At 66.5% G+C, this 14936-nt stretch overlaps 2 protein-coding genes across 2 annotated transcripts; both read left to right on the plus strand.

Moving 5' to 3' along the window:
* Window positions 1-765: 765 nt before the first annotated feature.
* On the plus strand, window positions 766-2957 carry CANT1 (calcium activated nucleotidase 1). The gene is made up of 3 exons (XM_059485908.1): window positions 766-1395; window positions 1635-1838; window positions 2245-2957. The coding sequence occupies exons 1-3, from the start codon at window positions 777-779 to the stop codon at window positions 2613-2615; spliced, it is 1194 nt and encodes a 397-aa protein (XP_059341891.1). The 5' UTR covers window positions 766-776; the 3' UTR covers window positions 2616-2957.
* Window positions 2958-5930: 2973 nt separating this feature from the next.
* Window positions 5931-14187, plus strand: TIMP2 (TIMP metallopeptidase inhibitor 2). The gene is made up of 5 exons (XM_059485807.1): window positions 5931-6234; window positions 11596-11696; window positions 11779-11887; window positions 12203-12327; window positions 12697-14187. The coding sequence occupies exons 1-5, from the start codon at window positions 6108-6110 to the stop codon at window positions 12895-12897; spliced, it is 663 nt and encodes a 220-aa protein (XP_059341790.1). The 5' UTR covers window positions 5931-6107; the 3' UTR covers window positions 12898-14187.
* Window positions 14188-14936: the final 749 nt, after the last annotated feature.

Here is a 14936-nt window from a genome sequence, read left to right on the forward strand (position 1 = left end):
GCCCGTCTGCAGGAGCCCGGGGCGCTGCCACGTCCCCTGTGCTGCAGGGAGGGAGGTGGCACCGAGGGGCACTGCTGGCACCCCAGGCCCGCGGGTGGGCACAGCCCAGGGTGGGCGCACAATGCCTGCATGTGGAGGACACGCTGTGTCCTGGGCAGTGATGAGGGGGTCCCATGTCTGTGAAACTGGGCAGAGTGTGTGTCAGGGTGTGTCCCTTGGGCACTGTGCTTCCTGCTCAGGTGTTGGCATCCTGGTTGGGCGGAGCTGCCACGTGTCCTAGTGTGCCTGTGTGGCTTGGGGACAAGCTCACGGCTCATCAGTGGGGTCGGTTCTCAGGGCTGTGGGAGCTGGGCCTGGCTGCTCGACCACTCTGGAGGCAGCAAGGGTCATCCTTGCCACCCGATAGGAACCCACATCCTCCCAGGACACGGGGCTCACCTTGAGCCAGGTGCCTCAGCAGGCTGCCTGAGCTGCAGAGACCATGGCACAGATAGAGCTGCCGGGCAGGCCGGGCAATCCTGCCAACACGCTGGGGCCCCTGGTCAGGGGCCACAGAGGGAGCCAGGTGATGGGGGCTGAGGGTGGTTCCAGCAGCAAACAGCCCCTGGGCACGGTGGCTCTTACCTGCATGAGCTGGGAGCACCTTCTGCTGCAGGAGAGGGGGCAGGGCCCCTCATGGCTGTGTTCTGCTGTCCCCCAAGCTCAGTCAGCACCAAATCCAGCTCTTTGACCTTCTCCCCCCACCTTTGCAGCAGGTTCTGCTCGCGCCCTGTCCGATGCCAGTGCCGCCCTGCCATGAGTCTATGAGCCCGCTGCGGATCAGCGTGGGAGGTCTGCCCGTGCTCGCGTCCATGACCAAGGGCGCTGATCCCCGCTTCCGACTGCGCTGGAGGGCCATCGTGCTGTCCTCGGCCTGCGTGGGGCTCCTGCTGCTGCTGCTGTGCCTGCACCGCTCCTCCCCGGCGCGGCGTGGTCCCCCCAGCCCTCGCACATGGCAGCTCGGCCCGCGCGCAGCGGAGCGCTACAACGACACGTACCCGCTGTCCCCGCCGCAGCGCAACCCCGAGGGCGTGCGCTACCGCATCGGCCTCATCGCCGACCTGGACACGCGGTCCCGCGGCCCCCAGGAGCACACCTGGTTCAGTTACCTGAAGAAGGGCTACCTGGTACTGTCGGACAGTGGGGACAGAGTGACGGTGGAGTGGGACAAGGACGAGAGCACGCTGCAGTCCCACCTGGCTGAGAAGGGCCGGGGCATGGAGCTCTCGGAGCTGGTGGTTTTCAACGGGAAGCTGTACGCGGTGGACGACAGGACAGGTGTGGTCTACCAGATCGAGGGCAACAAGGTGGTGCCGTGGGTGATCCTCCCAGATGGGGATGGCACCGTGGGCAAAGGTGAGCTCCCCTCCTGCCCTGTGAAGCCCTTGGCTCTTTTACCTTGCTGGGGTGGGGTGCACCTTTGCTGTGACCTCTGGGCCTGGCCAGGAGAGGGCAATTCCTGCCGAGAGACCAGCTGGCTGTGTGGGGACATTGTGTCCAGCACCAGGCTCAGGGGTGAAGGGTGTGGGGCATGTGGGACAGTCTGGTGGCCACGTGCTGACCGAGCCCCCCTCATGCCATTCTTTCCACCACAGGCTTCAAGGCGGAGTGGCTGGCAGTGAAGGATGAGCACCTGTACGTGGGAGGACTGGGCAAGGAGTGGACCACCACGACAGGGGAAGTGGTGAACGAGAACCCCCAGTGGGTGAAGGTCATTGGCTACAAGGGTGACGTGAGCCACGAGAACTGGGTGACAAATTACAACACTCTGAGGGCTGCAGCAGGGATCCGGCCCCCAGGTATGGAGCAGGACAACCTCCTGCCACCCTATATCCCACACTCTGGATGGCTCCAGAACCATACAGTCACCGTCCCTGGGGATAGTGGCAGTGGGGGAGATGTAAAGCCTGTTGGAGGGCAGAGATCTCCCCTTGTCCTGGTCCTTTTCCTCTGCCGCCTGTGCCAGGAGCAGCTGAAGGTGGCTCAGCTGGCACTGGGCCTGGCAGAGTGGGGTGTGCTGGGTGCCCCTGCCTGGCTCTGGGTGGAACTGAGGGGCTGCTGCCAGGCAGTGGGGCAGGAGCAGGCAGAAGGGTTCATAGGGGATGCCTGTGTGGGCTGTGGGGTGTTTTGGAGGGGAAGGGGATGGGGAGGGTCCTGCCCCAGCGTGGCTGTGGGCTGAGTGGTCACGCTGCCCTTCCTGCCCAGGGTACCTGATCCACGAGTCGGCCTCGTGGAGCGACACGCTGCAGCGCTGGTTCTTCCTGCCGCGCCGCGCCAGCCACGAGCGCTACAGCGAGCGCGCGGACGAGCGGCGCGGCACCAACCTGCTGCTCAGCTCCACGCAGGACTTCGGCCACGTCACCGTGGGCCGCGTGGGCGACGTGGTGCCCACCCACGGCTTCTCCTCCTTCAAGTTCATCCCGGACACCGACGACCAGATCATCGTGGCGCTGAAGTCGGAGGAGGACAACGGCAAGATCTCCAGCTACATCATGGCCTTCACGCTGGACGGGCGCTTCCTGCTGCCCGAGACCAGGATTGGGAGCGTCAAGTACGAGGGCATTGAGTTTATTTAATAGACATTGGAGCGAGCGGAGGCGTGTGGGCAGGCCCTGCTAGCCTGCTCCTAGCCCGGGTCCCTGTGGGATGTCAGGCAGCGCTCCCAGCTCTGTCCTTGGCCCCGGGCTCTCCTGTAAAGTGTTGACTGAGCTGCAGCAGGTGTGGTGCGAGTGTTTCGGCAGTGGCACCTGGTGGCAAGGGACCGCCACCACAGGGTGCTTCCGGCTCGGGGACACGTCCAGGTCCTGGGCAGGCCCCAGTGCAGCCCTTAGTGCCCAGCCCTGGATTGCGACAGGACCATCTGTGGTGGCTCTGGTGACATCCATGCTCTGGGGTTGCAGCTGAGCCCCAGCTCTACAGCTGTGCCTTGTGTGCCATGGGGCTCCCCGGGTGGAGTGGGGTGTGCAGCCAGAGAGGGTGACACTGGGGGGATTTCATCAGGCTTTTTTTTGAGAAGCTGGATTTCCTTCCCTTTTCCCATAAACTGGGTGAGGTGGTGGCTGGGGTGACGGGCCGGTGGTGACCTCTCTTTGTTTCAGAGAGAGGTCTCACATGGGAGGGAGCAGTGTCTGTGTCCCTCTGCTCCTGTGACCACGGGGATGCAGCAGTTCCCTCACCACTGTGGCTCCAGCACAGTGGCTGTGCCTATGGGGCAGGGGGTGTGTGTGATGGGGGCCACAGCTGTGGCCAGATGTAAACTGGGCCCATCCTGTTGCCATTCCCAGGCCACACCCTCAGAGGGGTGTGTGTGTGCTGGCCGTCTGCCTTCTCCAAGCCTGGCTGCACATGGCTCTGACCCCAGAAATGCTTCCAGCCCCAGAACTGTGAGCCCTGGGAAGAGCTGAGCCCTGGGCAGGAGCTGCGGGGAGCTGGCGACAGTGCAGCCATGCAGTGCAAGGAGTGCCATGCTCGGTGCAGGTCTGCTTCCCAGAGGCAGCAGCAGCAGCTGAGAAGCATTTGCAGCAGCCCAGGGCATTGGCCAGGGAGCCTCCCCAGCTCGCCAGCGTGTTGTGAAATTGCTGCCGCAGCCTGTGGCCCCCAGGAGGAACTCGTGTGGTTTCAGAAGCCACAAGTGTCAGAGGGGCATTTGCTGGCCCGGGCCCTCCTGACCCCTGACCATGGGGGCTGTGGCTCCTGGCCTGCCCACGCTGACCTGGCTCAGGCCTGCCCAGGTCACAGGGCACCATCTCCTCACACCAGGACTGGTGTTTGGCTCTGTGCTGTCCCCACTTTGGTCCCCTTTAACACTGCCCCTAGGACAGGTCTGCCAGCAGGTAGGGCTTCAGAGCTGGGCCTGGCTGCTGTGGTTTGGGGGGCCCTGGTGCCCCCTGTATCCCTGTGCCGTGCCCTGGCACTGCTCTGCTGGGGGGTCCAGCCCTGCCCAGGGAGGGAGGGGGCCTGCTGGGGCAGCAGTCAGGCTGTGCTTGGGTGGAAGGATCTGCAGAGGGGTTGGGGCCCTCCCAAGAACCCAGCCGGGCTGCTCCCCCCACCCTGTTTACAGTGTCAGCACCTCTGTGAGCCATGCAGAGCTACAGGCCAGACATGTGTTTTCATTTAGCCCAGACAATGACTCGGCCAGTGCTGGGCTGCGCTCCTCTCCAGACAGGACCTGTCCCCAGTGCTGCAGGCAGGCCTGGCTCTGGCCCCTGCACGTGGCCTGGGCATCGTGCAGCACCTGGCCAGGGCACCCAGGATGCGTTTGCAGCCCACGCTGGGCGCCAGCTGGCCACAGTCCATGCTGGCCGCTCAACTGGCACTGGCACTTGGCAAGCTCTGCTGGCCTCAGTCACCCCCTGGCCTCAGGCACCCTCCCAGCCCAGCCCTGGCAGCTCCACAGCACCTGTTGTGGCCCCAGGGCTGTGCCAGTGGCTGTCCCTGCTGCCTGGTCCCTTCTTGTCCCCTGGGACCCTGCCCTGGGCAGCAGCACCAGGGCCAGCAGGAGTCCTGCTGCTGCTGGAGCCCCTGCAGACCATGGGCCCCCCAATCTCCAGGTGCCATCCGGCACCCGGCACTGTCAGTGCTGCCACCTCCCACGTGTTCCCTGCAGGCTCAGGCAGGGTTGGGCCAGGTCCAGCTGCCCAGTTCTGCTGTTTCTTCTCCTCCTGGAGGCTGAGCATCTCTGTTACTCCCTGTACTGCGTGTATCCATGGCAGTGCCATGCAGCAGGCTGGCTCAGGAGCATGTGTTGTAGCCGTGGTGGTGGCTGTCCTGCCAACACCTGGCCCAGCTGTGCTGGAAAGCTGTGGCACTGCTGGGGACATGGAGCACTCTCAGCAGCCAGACAGGCACAGAGCACAGGTACAGTGAGAGCAGCAGCATCCTGACACCCCCGAGGGACACAGCGAGTGGGTTTGGACTGGGACAGAGTCTGTTTTTCCCATACTAGATGGTGTAGGGCAGTGTTTTGGATTTGTGCTGGGAACAGTGTTGATAACAGGGATGTTTTCATTACTGCTGAGCAGCATTTGCACAGCTTGAGGCCTGTTATCTTCATCCCACCATGAGGGGCTGTGGGGGCACAAGGAGTCGGGAGGGGACACAGAAAGGTGACCCAAGGGATATTCCACACTGAATGGAATCACACTCGCTGTATAGGGCTGGAGGAAGGGGGAACATTCAGGGTGATGGTGTTTGTCATCCCCAATCACCATCCCCTGCTGGAGCCCTTCTGCCCTGGGGATGGCTCAGCACCTGCCTGCCGTAGGGAGGGGTGAAAGAATTCCCTGCTTTGCTTTACTTTGCTTATGTGTGGCTTTTGCTTCAGATTTATCTCAGCCAGCAGTTTTCACTCTTTCCCCTTCCCAGTTCTCTCCCCGCCCCGCTGGGAAGAATGAACCAAAGGCAGCAGCTGGGGGCTGAGCTGCCCGCCGGGGTTAAACCCCATCGTGCATCCAGGATAGAGACACGGTGGGTTATGGAGCTGCGCTCCAGGGCAGGAGCTGGGGCCATGGGGAGGGGCCCGGGGCAGGGGCACAGGACCCGCAGCGGGAGCGGGAAGCAGGCAGGGCAGCTCGGCTGTGGGACAGGCTGGGTGGAGGGGCCGGAGGTGGGCAGGGGTCCTCGGGCACAGCCAGAGCCGCCGCCTGTCCGGCCATGCGCCGCCCTGCTCGGCCAGGGCTCCGGGCTCCGTGGGCGGGGGTCCGGCGGCGGTGGGGCCGGGGGCGGGCGGGACGCGCGGGGCGGGGGCGGCCGGTGCCCGCGGCGGGGGCCGTGCCGGGGCCGTGCCGGGGCGGGGGCAGCGGTCGCGGCGGAGCCGCATCCCGCGGAGGGCGGGCGCAGCCGGGCTGGCCCCGCGCCACGCGGAGGAGGAGCAGCAGATCCCCGGAGCACGTTAAAGAGCGAGGCCGAGCGCGGCGGGGAGGAAGCGAACGACTCCGCGAAGGCAACGGAGCGGCGGCCGCAGGCAGAGCGCCCGCCCCGGCCGGACCCGAGTTCCCGGCGGCGGCTCGGCCGGGCCCGGCGGAGGGTGCGGGATCGGGGCCGGGTGGCCGCGCCCGCCGCCCCGCACCATGCCCGCCGCGCTGCCCAGCCTGCTGGCCTGGCTGGCGGTGCTGCTGCTCGGCAGGGCCCGCCCGGCCGACGCCTGCAGCTGCTCGCCCATCCACCCGCAACAGGCCTTCTGCAACGCCGACGTAGGTGAGCGCCGCGGGATCCCCGCCCCGAGCCCCCCGAGCCCCCGCCCGGCCCCGCCCGCCGCAACTCCGCGGCGGGGGAAGCACCGCAAAGTTGTCGCGGGGCGGGCGGGGCGCGGGCAGAGCCCCCCGAGCCCCGGCACCTGCCCGCCCGGCCCGGGGGTGTGTCGGCGGGCGCGGATGCGCGGCCGGGCGCGGTCCGTCCGTGCGGGCTGTGCCCGGCCCGCCCCGCGCCTCCGCCCGCCGGCCGGGGGGGCTCCCGCGCCCGGCCGCGCTCCGGGGGCGCCGCCGCCGCCGCGAGGGGCGAACGGAGCGCGGCTACGCCGGGCCGGGTCCCCGCTGGCCGCCCCCCGTGAATGACACGGGTGGGCCCGGCCTCCCCCGGCTCTGGTGACACCGCGAGGTACGTGGCAGCGCGGGGCCGGGGCCCGGCGGCCACCGGGACCCTCCGAGTGCGGCCACGGCACCGGCGCGGAGCCCGGAGGAGCCCCTGTCCCCGCAGCTGCCGCCACGGCTCGGTCACCCCTGTCTGCGCCTTATTTCCAGGCATTTCCTTTCCCCCGTCCCACTTTGTTCGGCTTGGATGCTGCTGAAAGGGAGGGCTTGGCAGCGCCGGGATCTGGATTCCTCTTTCTATGAATAATGCCCTTATTAAATTTTAACATATGAACCCAACAGGCCGGCCCCAGTTCCCGGCGCTTTCCTTCGCGGGCCCGTTCCCAGGCTCAGCTGGAGAGGTAACATTCCCAAACACTGAGGCAGCCCCAACCTCTGGATGGCCCTGCCCTGTCCCTTGCTCCACATCCAGGATGTTCCTCACGGGCGTCCCTTCCAGACCCCACTCCCGGCGTCTTTCCTCCGTGAGGGCAACTCCCACAGCGCTTGGCTGCTGCCTCGGGAGTTGAGGCGTGCTGGGGACAGGGAGATTTTTAGACAAAATGGAGCTCTGGCTTTTTGTAGCTGCTGCTGGGGCCGGTGTCCCTGGCGCACAAGATGCCCTGTGCCTGCTGGGGCAGTGCGGCTGTGGCTTCCCATCACGCTGCTGTCAGGATCAGCTTTCGGGGCACTCGTGACTCACTGCCCGTCGTGGGGTGCCGGCTCAGCCCTGACTCAGCTGCTGAGTCACTGTCTGTCTGTCTTGGCGGCCTGGCTGTCTGCGCCGTCCCTGGCAGGGCCCTGCTGAGCTGAGCTGTGCTCCCCAGCCCTCAGCAGGTGCCCGTCCTGCCGAGGCAGTATCCTCCCAGCCGCGCTGCCGGCGGCGCTGGCACCTTCTGGCTCCCAGCCCGAGTCACTTGTGCAGCTCATCTGTATCAAACGTGCTTTGTGTGGGCCTACATGTAAACAGTGCTGGACTTGGGGACAGAGCCTGGGATGGCCCTGTATGCCCTGGCCTTGTGCGGCTGCTTATCTTACCCAGGGATGCTCTCTGGAGCTGGGATGTTCCTCAGCCGGTTCCATCCCAGCAGGTGTGTGGAGCACAGAGAGAACCTGGGCCCCCAGTGCTGTTGGGACCTTTCCCAGCTGCTGTGGCTGAGGGAGCTGTGTCCAGGCTGGGCCCTTGACAGAAAGGTGTGGGGATGGCTGATGTCCTGCAGTGCTGGGTGGGTGCACCCGAGGTGAAGGGACCCCAAGGCTCATGCTCAACCCTCAGTATGGGGTATCAGGGTGAGCACAGTGTGGGGTCCAGGCCCTGGGGCCTGGATCTGCCCTCCATGGCGTGGGCACTGCCTGCCACATCCCCATGGCCTCTCTGGCCTTTCCCCTGTCCCTGCACTCGCTCTGCTGTGCAGGGACTGGGGCAGCCACAGCCCAGGGCTGCACTTCCAGGCGGTGCAAGGGGAGGCAGATGCAGCTCTGCATTGCGTGCTGATGCCTGAGGGGCTGAGGGTCATAGAGGGGCTGGGGTTGTGTCACTGGGGCTCGTGGCTTAGAATCTGCCAGCCTGTCCTGGCTCATGAGATGAGCAGGGCTTTTCTGCAGGGCCCAAGGGCTTGGGGCTGCCCCATCCTTCATCCCTCACTGGGGTTGTGCCCGGGCTCTGCTGGGCTGCTCTGCTGCAGGAGATGCTCAGCTGCCCCGTGGTGCCCCAGCAGGACACCTGGCTCCTGCTCCATCGCCTCTGGAGCAGCGTGGGGATGATGCTGAGCCCTTCCAGGCACAGCCGTGGCTTTGCCCCTGCCAGGCAGCAGGCGGTGGCTGGGGCAGGGAGAGCAGGGCTCCGCGCAGCTGGATTGCACTGATCCCAGGGCTCGGTTCCCGGGCCGGGCACGGTGATGAGTGTGGGGCTGCCATCAGCCAGCAGGGACCGGGCAGAGGAGGGGATTTGCGGGGGCGCGGTGGGAGCTGTCCCCGCGGGGTGCAGCTGCCCGCAAACCGCGCCGAGCCTGCCGGTGCCGCTGCCCGTGCCCGGTGCCGCTGCCCGTGCCCGGAGCCGGTGCCCGTGCCCGGTGCCGCCCCGCCGAGCGCGGCAGCCGAGCCCTCCCGTGCGGCTGGCGCAGAGGGCCCGTGGGCTGACGCGGGGGCTGCCGCTGATTGGGCTCCATCCCGCTCCCGTCAGCGGCCGGAATGACGCACGCGGCCACGGCAGCGCTCAGCCCGTGCTCCCGCGCAGCCCGGCGGGCGAGCCGCACCGGCGGCCTGCAGGACCGGCACTCTGCCGGACTGGCATCCTGCTGGACAGACATCCTGCCGCCCGCGCTGCCACCCGCCGCCCCGCGGGCACCGCTGGGCACCTGGGTGTCTCCGTGGCCTCCGCTTCCCCCCGCTGTCCTGCTCAGCCCTGCACGCCTGCAGCCTCAGCAGCCTCAGCAGCCTCAGCATCCTCACCCCGCGGTGCCGGGGCGGGCACCGGGATGCCAGCGAGCCCCTGGGCTGTGGCCCTTCCGCCGGGCAGGGCTGGGTGCAGGAATCCTCCCAGGGTGGTTAGCGATCTCCCCAGCTCCACCAGCCTCCAGCAGGGCTGGAGTGGCCGCAGGGCTGCCCTCGCCAGGGGTCAGGTGCCAGGCTGGCAGTGCCAGGCAGGCAGCGGGCAGTGCTGGCGCTGGCAGCCAGCCCCTCTGCTGCCCGAAGCCCTGGAGAAGGGAGCTTTGTTCTCCGGGCACCCAGCCCAGCAGTGGCCCCTGCTGTCCGTGGGCACTGGCACTGCCTGGGCAGCTGTGGGTGCGTGTGGGCAGGGTGGCTCCGTGGGGTTTGGGGTGGCACAGCAGAGGAAGGGGCAGCCATTCTGCAAGTCTTGGGCCAGAAGGGGCCAAGGGTCCTTGTGCTGCCCTTCTTCCCATGAGGCACAGGTGAGCACAGTGCCCTGAGGTGGGGTAGCCCCACATGGGGCCAGGGAGGCCAAACCCCAGCACTGGCAAGCCCAGAGAGACAGCCTGGTGGTTTTGTGGCATTGGATCACTTTATGATGCTGGTGGCAGAGGGCAGCACGGATACCTGCTTACCTTGCAGGGTCTCTGTCCCTGGAGGTCCAGAGTCCTCACTATGGGCTGGCCACGGTGGCAGATCTGGGGACCCGCACAGGAGATGTCACCAGTGGGGATCCCACTCTGCCTGGGGACCCTCTGCTCCCACAGAGCACCTTCCTGCTTGGCCTGCCTGGGGAAGGAGCGTTTCCAGCATTTCCCTGGTCCAGCTTGGAAAGCCAATGCCAACTGTGTGCTGTGCCTGCCACACACCCTAGGAGCCAGAGAGCCTTGGCTCATTTCACAGAGGGTCTGGGCCCCAACCCTGGCTGGTGGCTGCCCGTGTTGGCATCAGCAGTGGTGGGTGACAAGGCCAGTAGGAGCATTGGCGTTTGGGGAGGTCTGACTGCTGGTTCTTGGGCACCCGGGGCTTTCGTCCATCCCTATCCCAGGCTCTCCTCAGGGCTCCCTCCACTGCCCTGGCTCCTGGCGGGCGTGGAGCAGTTTGGCTGCGCTGCGGGGTCTTGGCGGGGAAAGCACAGCGCAGTCGTCCCCTCCACAAAGCCGCACTGTTCAGAACAAATCCACCCAGAATCGGGCTGCATTTTTGTCAAGTGATTCATCAGCACGTGAATGGAAAAGGCTGGAGCCCACTGAAGCAGCAGCCATTCCCGCACGGGAGCCGGCACTGGCTGCACCCGGGTTACACGGGCGGCGTGCAGGGCTGGGCTCTCGGGAGATGCTGTGGCTGCGGGGATCCCAGCACGGCACTGCTGACACAGGAGTGGGCGCTGTCCCATGCATGGCTGGACGGCCCAGCCCTTCCCAAGGGATGGGAGCAGTAGGGAAAGCCCCCAGTGCAGCCATTGCTTCCCCAGCCCTGTGCAGAATGAGTGCTGACTGTGACTGGGGATGGCCATTTTGGGAAACCTCTCCCCTGGTCCCTGCTCGTGTTGGTGCCACTGTCACCTTTCCAGAGTAAACTCTGTTGGCATTTGCTGGTGCCCACGTGGGGCCGTGCCCCCCTGACCTTGAGCTTAAACAGCCTGCCTGCATGCCCCTACAGCCCGTGTATTTATAGAGTGTGGTCAGATTCCTCCTCCTGCCCATGCCAGGTGGGAGAAGCTCCTCTGTGCCAGGCAGTGGGTGACCTCTACATGTCCCTGGCTGCTCCCAGCCCAGCACCCTTCAGTGGGGACATGGACCAGGATGAATTCTGTGAGAGTGCCCTGCTCCCTGTTCCCTGCCCCACAGTGCCCGGGGGGCTGGCAGGGCAGGGGGAGCTGCCCTTCCCTTGGATGGGGGTGCCCCTGGCAGAGCAGGGAGCCCTGCCAGCCACTGCCCTGCAGCCAGGCCCCCTGCATCCTCTGAGTGCTGAGCAGGAGCCCTAGCTTTGGCACTGCCACTGTCCCTTCACCATCGGCACCATGGTGCTGCCTGGGAGCTTCAGTCCCTGCACTGGTGGAGGGAGCTGGGCACAGCTGGGGGCTGCAGGTCCCAGTGCAGGGACCCAGGCACCGTGCCCAGCATGAGCCAGCCCCATGTCCCAGCCCGTGGGTGAGTAAGGGTGAGCTGGCTGCCTGCCCTGCCCCTGCAGGTCACTGCCACGTGCCCAGCCCTCACATGCCAGAGCACACATCCTGGGCTGTGACCGCAGGGACCCTGCCGCAGCAGAGCTGTCCCTGGCTCACCGTGCCACGGCCTCACCAGCCCCGGGGCCAGGTGATCCTGTTGTGAACTTCCCTTATCACCCACCCTGAGGCTGCTGCTGCAATGCTGCTGGTCACTATCCTGCACGTGCCAGCCCCATCCCTTTGGGGACAGCGGGTGACACCGGCTCTGGGGGCAGCCAGGCAGGCAGTGGCGTCTCTGCGGGCAGTGGTCCCCCGTGAAGGTGGGACACCCTGTGAGATGCAGGGGCTGAGTAGGACTGGTCACCCCCTTACCTCACCTCTCCCTTCCAGTGATCCGAGCCAAGGCCGTCTCTGCAAAGGAGGTAGATTCGGGGAATGACATATACGGGAATCCCATCAAACGCATCCAGTATGAAATCAAGCAGATCAAGGTAAGGGGGCACGCTGGGTCAGGAGGCTGGGGCCCTGGGGTGGCCCCTTCACCAGCCACTCACAGCCCCCTCTGCTCCCCAGATGTTCAAGGGCCCCGACCAGGACATAGAGTTCATCTACACGGCTCCATCCACTGCTGTGTGCGGCCGGCTGCTGGACACCGGCGGGAAGAAGGAGTATCTCATCGCAGGTGAGCCCTGTGGGGAGGCAGGGGACACTCGGGGGGCATGGGGACATGCTGGCCAGGATGCCCCGTGTGCCCTGCAAGGTGCCTGATGTGTGCCTGCTCCCTGGGCACATTCTCCCCTTGCCCCTCCTGCTCCTGCCACCAGCCCTCAGGGAAGCCCCTGGCTGTGCTCGGCAGCCCCGAGCCATGGTGGGGACAGCTGGGGACAAACCTCTGCTTGCAGGGACAGGGCACAGTGAGGGCCCCAGCACCACGAGTCAGCACAGGCTCTCGAGGCCCTGGGCAACCCCCCTGAGTGTCTGTTTGGCCTCTCCCCAGGCAAGTCAGAGGGCAATGGCAAGATGCACATCACGCTCTGTGACTTGGTGTCCACCTGGGACTCGCTGACCCCAACCCAGAAGAAGAGCCTAAACCAGCGGTACCAGATGGGCTGCGAGTGCAAGGTGAGCAACAAGGCTGCCCCCCACATGCCCCATACCAGGGAGGGTCTGCAGCCCCCAGGCAGGGGTGGGCTCCACAGTGAGATGCTCTTCCCTGTCCTTCACGGGTGACGTTGTGCAGGGACACAGCACAACGGGCAGACAGGAAGGGCAGCCCTGCCTCTGCCTTCCTTCAGCTGGGAGCCAAGGCCAGCCCTGGCACTGCCAACCAGGGCTTCCCCAGTTCCCTGCATTGCTTCCCCACCATGGCCCGCAGGGCAGGGTCAGCCTGGCATCCCTGTCCAGAGCTGGGGGGCAGATGAAGCAGAGCACCTGCTTCCCCCTGGCCCCGTGCCCCTCGGGCTGGTGCGTGACAGTCTCTGTTACGCGCAGATCTCGCGCTGCCTCTCCATCCCCTGCTTCGTCTCCTCCTCGGATGAGTGTCTGTGGACAGACTGGGCGATGGAGAAGAACAACGTGGACGGGCGGCAGGCGAAGCACTACGCCTGCATCAAGAGGAGCGACGGCTCATGCGCCTGGTACCGCGGCATGGCCCCCCCCAAGCAAGAGTTTCTCGACATCGAGGACCCCTAAGCCAAACGAGCGCATTCCAGTAGCCAGTAGAAAAAACCTGCGAGATGTTAGACTGGTCCACGCTGATATCAAATCCTGGAGACAGCATGAAAATCCTCTCGGCCGCAGGGGGCCCCGGTGGCTGCCCCCCGTGTGTGGGGCCAGGGCCCCGCTCTGGTGCAGGCTCCTGGCAGCCCCAGCTGCCCTGGGCATCCTTCGCTCGTGGCAGGGCTGAGCAGGGCGTGGGGAGCTCCCTGCCAGGGTCACGATCCCCGAGCCGTGCTTGGCTCTGGCAGCTGTGAAGGAACCAAGCCCTCATGAGGGGTGGGAGCTGCCCTGGCTGCGTAGCAGGTCTACCAGTGCCCCGCTGCGGGAGCCTCCCCCACAGCTCCAGACACACAGCCCTCCCCACCGCAGCACCTGGCAGCCCTGCTGACCACTCCCCCAGCACCCACCTCTCCCTTGGGGGTGCCAGAAGGGCACTCCTCTGGGCAGGGGCTCTGGGGGGCTTTACCTTAGGGCACAACCCCCAGCAAGGGGCTCCGGGCCCTCCACAGGGCCAGACGACTCCTGCACAGGTGCCTTGTCCCAGAAAGCTGGAGGGGCATGTTAGCACATGTGGGGTGACCCCTGACATGCACCCCTGCACTGCTGCCTCTCGCGCCACATGGTCCTCTCTCCAGGGGTCTCTGTTCCCCTGCAACCTCTTACAGATCCTTCTGCAGATGCCACCATTGGACAGGCTCGACCTGGAACCCTTGGCAGGGCACCAGGGGCCGCAGCTCTGGCTGCATGGGCACAGGGTGTGTCCGTCACCGCCTCGTGCAGATCGGGGCCATGCTGTGCCCCTCAGCACCACCGCAGCCGGGCAAGCTCCCTTCTCTGCGGTGTGGGAGTGGAGCCTGGAACGGGCAGCAGGGAAACCTGTGACCCTCACAGCCCTCGGCCTTGCGTTCTCTGAGCCATGCCCGTGCCCGTGCCACAGCGGTGCTGGCGTGTGCCACGGAGCTGCTGTGGCACTGGCACCCATGGTTTTGGGACCGTGCCGGGAATGCTCCCTGCAGCCCCGTGCCCGTGGGCTTTTCATGCTGTGCGTCCCTGTAAGGTTTGAGATGTCGTACTGGACCAGTCTGGGCAATTTCAACATATTAAAGAGAAAAATTAAAAAGAAAGAAAAAGAAAAAAAACCCCCAACCTTTACTCAGTCCCGACCGCGCATCCCGGGCGCTCTGTATGGCTGTACCCGTTGTGCTCCTGTCGCTGCTGCTCCTCTGTCTTTGACTTCAATATCGCCACTTGTTTTGCCGCCGGCTCTGTCGTCCCTGTGCCGTGATTTCCGTCTCCTCGTCCGGCGCTGGAGCCGCCCCGGTACCCGCGGAAGGTCGGTGCCGGGAGCTCCGGGCCAAGCGGGAAGCGGGGCGGGGACGCTGCTCCGGTTTGGCCCGGCGGCGGCTCGGCCGGGACCCCCCAAACCCAAACGCACCCGTCCGGACCCCCGGCCTCCGCCGGCCCTGCTCGGCAGCGGAGAGAAGCGATGCCCGCGGGAGGGAAGGGAACGGGACAGGAGGGGAAGAGCTGCTGCGGGCCCACCCTGGAATGCGGGCGGCAGCGCCGGGGGCGGGATGCGACGGGACCGGGAGCGGGAGCGGGCGGGGCCGTGACTCAGGGGGCGAGGGCGAGGGCGAGGGCGAGGGCGAGGGCGGGCCCGGGTACCGCGTGGCGGCCGGTCCGCGTGGAAACGTGCCCTGCTGGGACCGTCCGCTGCTGGGACCGTCCGCTGTGGGCGCGGCGTTGCCGGCCGCCTTCCCCTCGGCAGCCGGTCCTGCCTCCGTCCGCGCCCGGCTCGCAGCGGGCGGGCGGAGCTGGTGTCCCCGTTGGCTCTGCCGAGCAAGGGGCGGAGCGGCCGCGGCTCCGGGCCAGGCGGAGCGGGGCCGGGCGGAAGGAGTTGCTGGCGGTGTGGCGACACGTGCGTGCGGCGGGACCCGGATGGTGAGCGCTGCCGGGCCGGGCGGGACGGGCCCGGGGACGCGGGGCCTGCGCCCCCGCCCCGCCGCGCTCCC

Source organism: Ammospiza nelsoni, chromosome 19 (assembly GCF_027579445.1).
Source record: "Ammospiza nelsoni isolate bAmmNel1 chromosome 19, bAmmNel1.pri, whole genome shotgun sequence".
Taxonomy (NCBI): Eukaryota; Metazoa; Chordata; class Aves; order Passeriformes; family Passerellidae; genus Ammospiza; species Ammospiza nelsoni.

Bases quoted from the DNA above. Each gene is read 5' to 3' on its own strand.
- CANT1 (XM_059485908.1), top strand. From the start codon at position 777: ATGCCAGTGCCGCCCTGCCATGAGTCTATGAGCCCGCTGCGGATCAGC. The intron at 1,396-1,634 runs GTGAGCTCCCCT...TTTCCACCACAG, and splicing joins GGATGGCACCGTGGGCAAAG to GCTTCAAGGCGGAGTGGCTG. The intron at 1,839-2,244 runs GTATGGAGCAGG...CTTCCTGCCCAG, and splicing joins AGCAGGGATCCGGCCCCCAG to GGTACCTGATCCACGAGTCG.
- TIMP2 (XM_059485807.1), top strand. From the start codon at position 6,108: ATGCCCGCCGCGCTGCCCAGCCTGCTGGCCTGGCTGGCGGTGCTGCTG. The intron at 6,235-11,595 runs GTGAGCGCCGCG...TCTCCCTTCCAG, and splicing joins CTTCTGCAACGCCGACGTAG to TGATCCGAGCCAAGGCCGTC. The intron at 11,888-12,202 runs GTGAGCCCTGTG...GCCTCTCCCCAG, and splicing joins GAAGGAGTATCTCATCGCAG to GCAAGTCAGAGGGCAATGGC.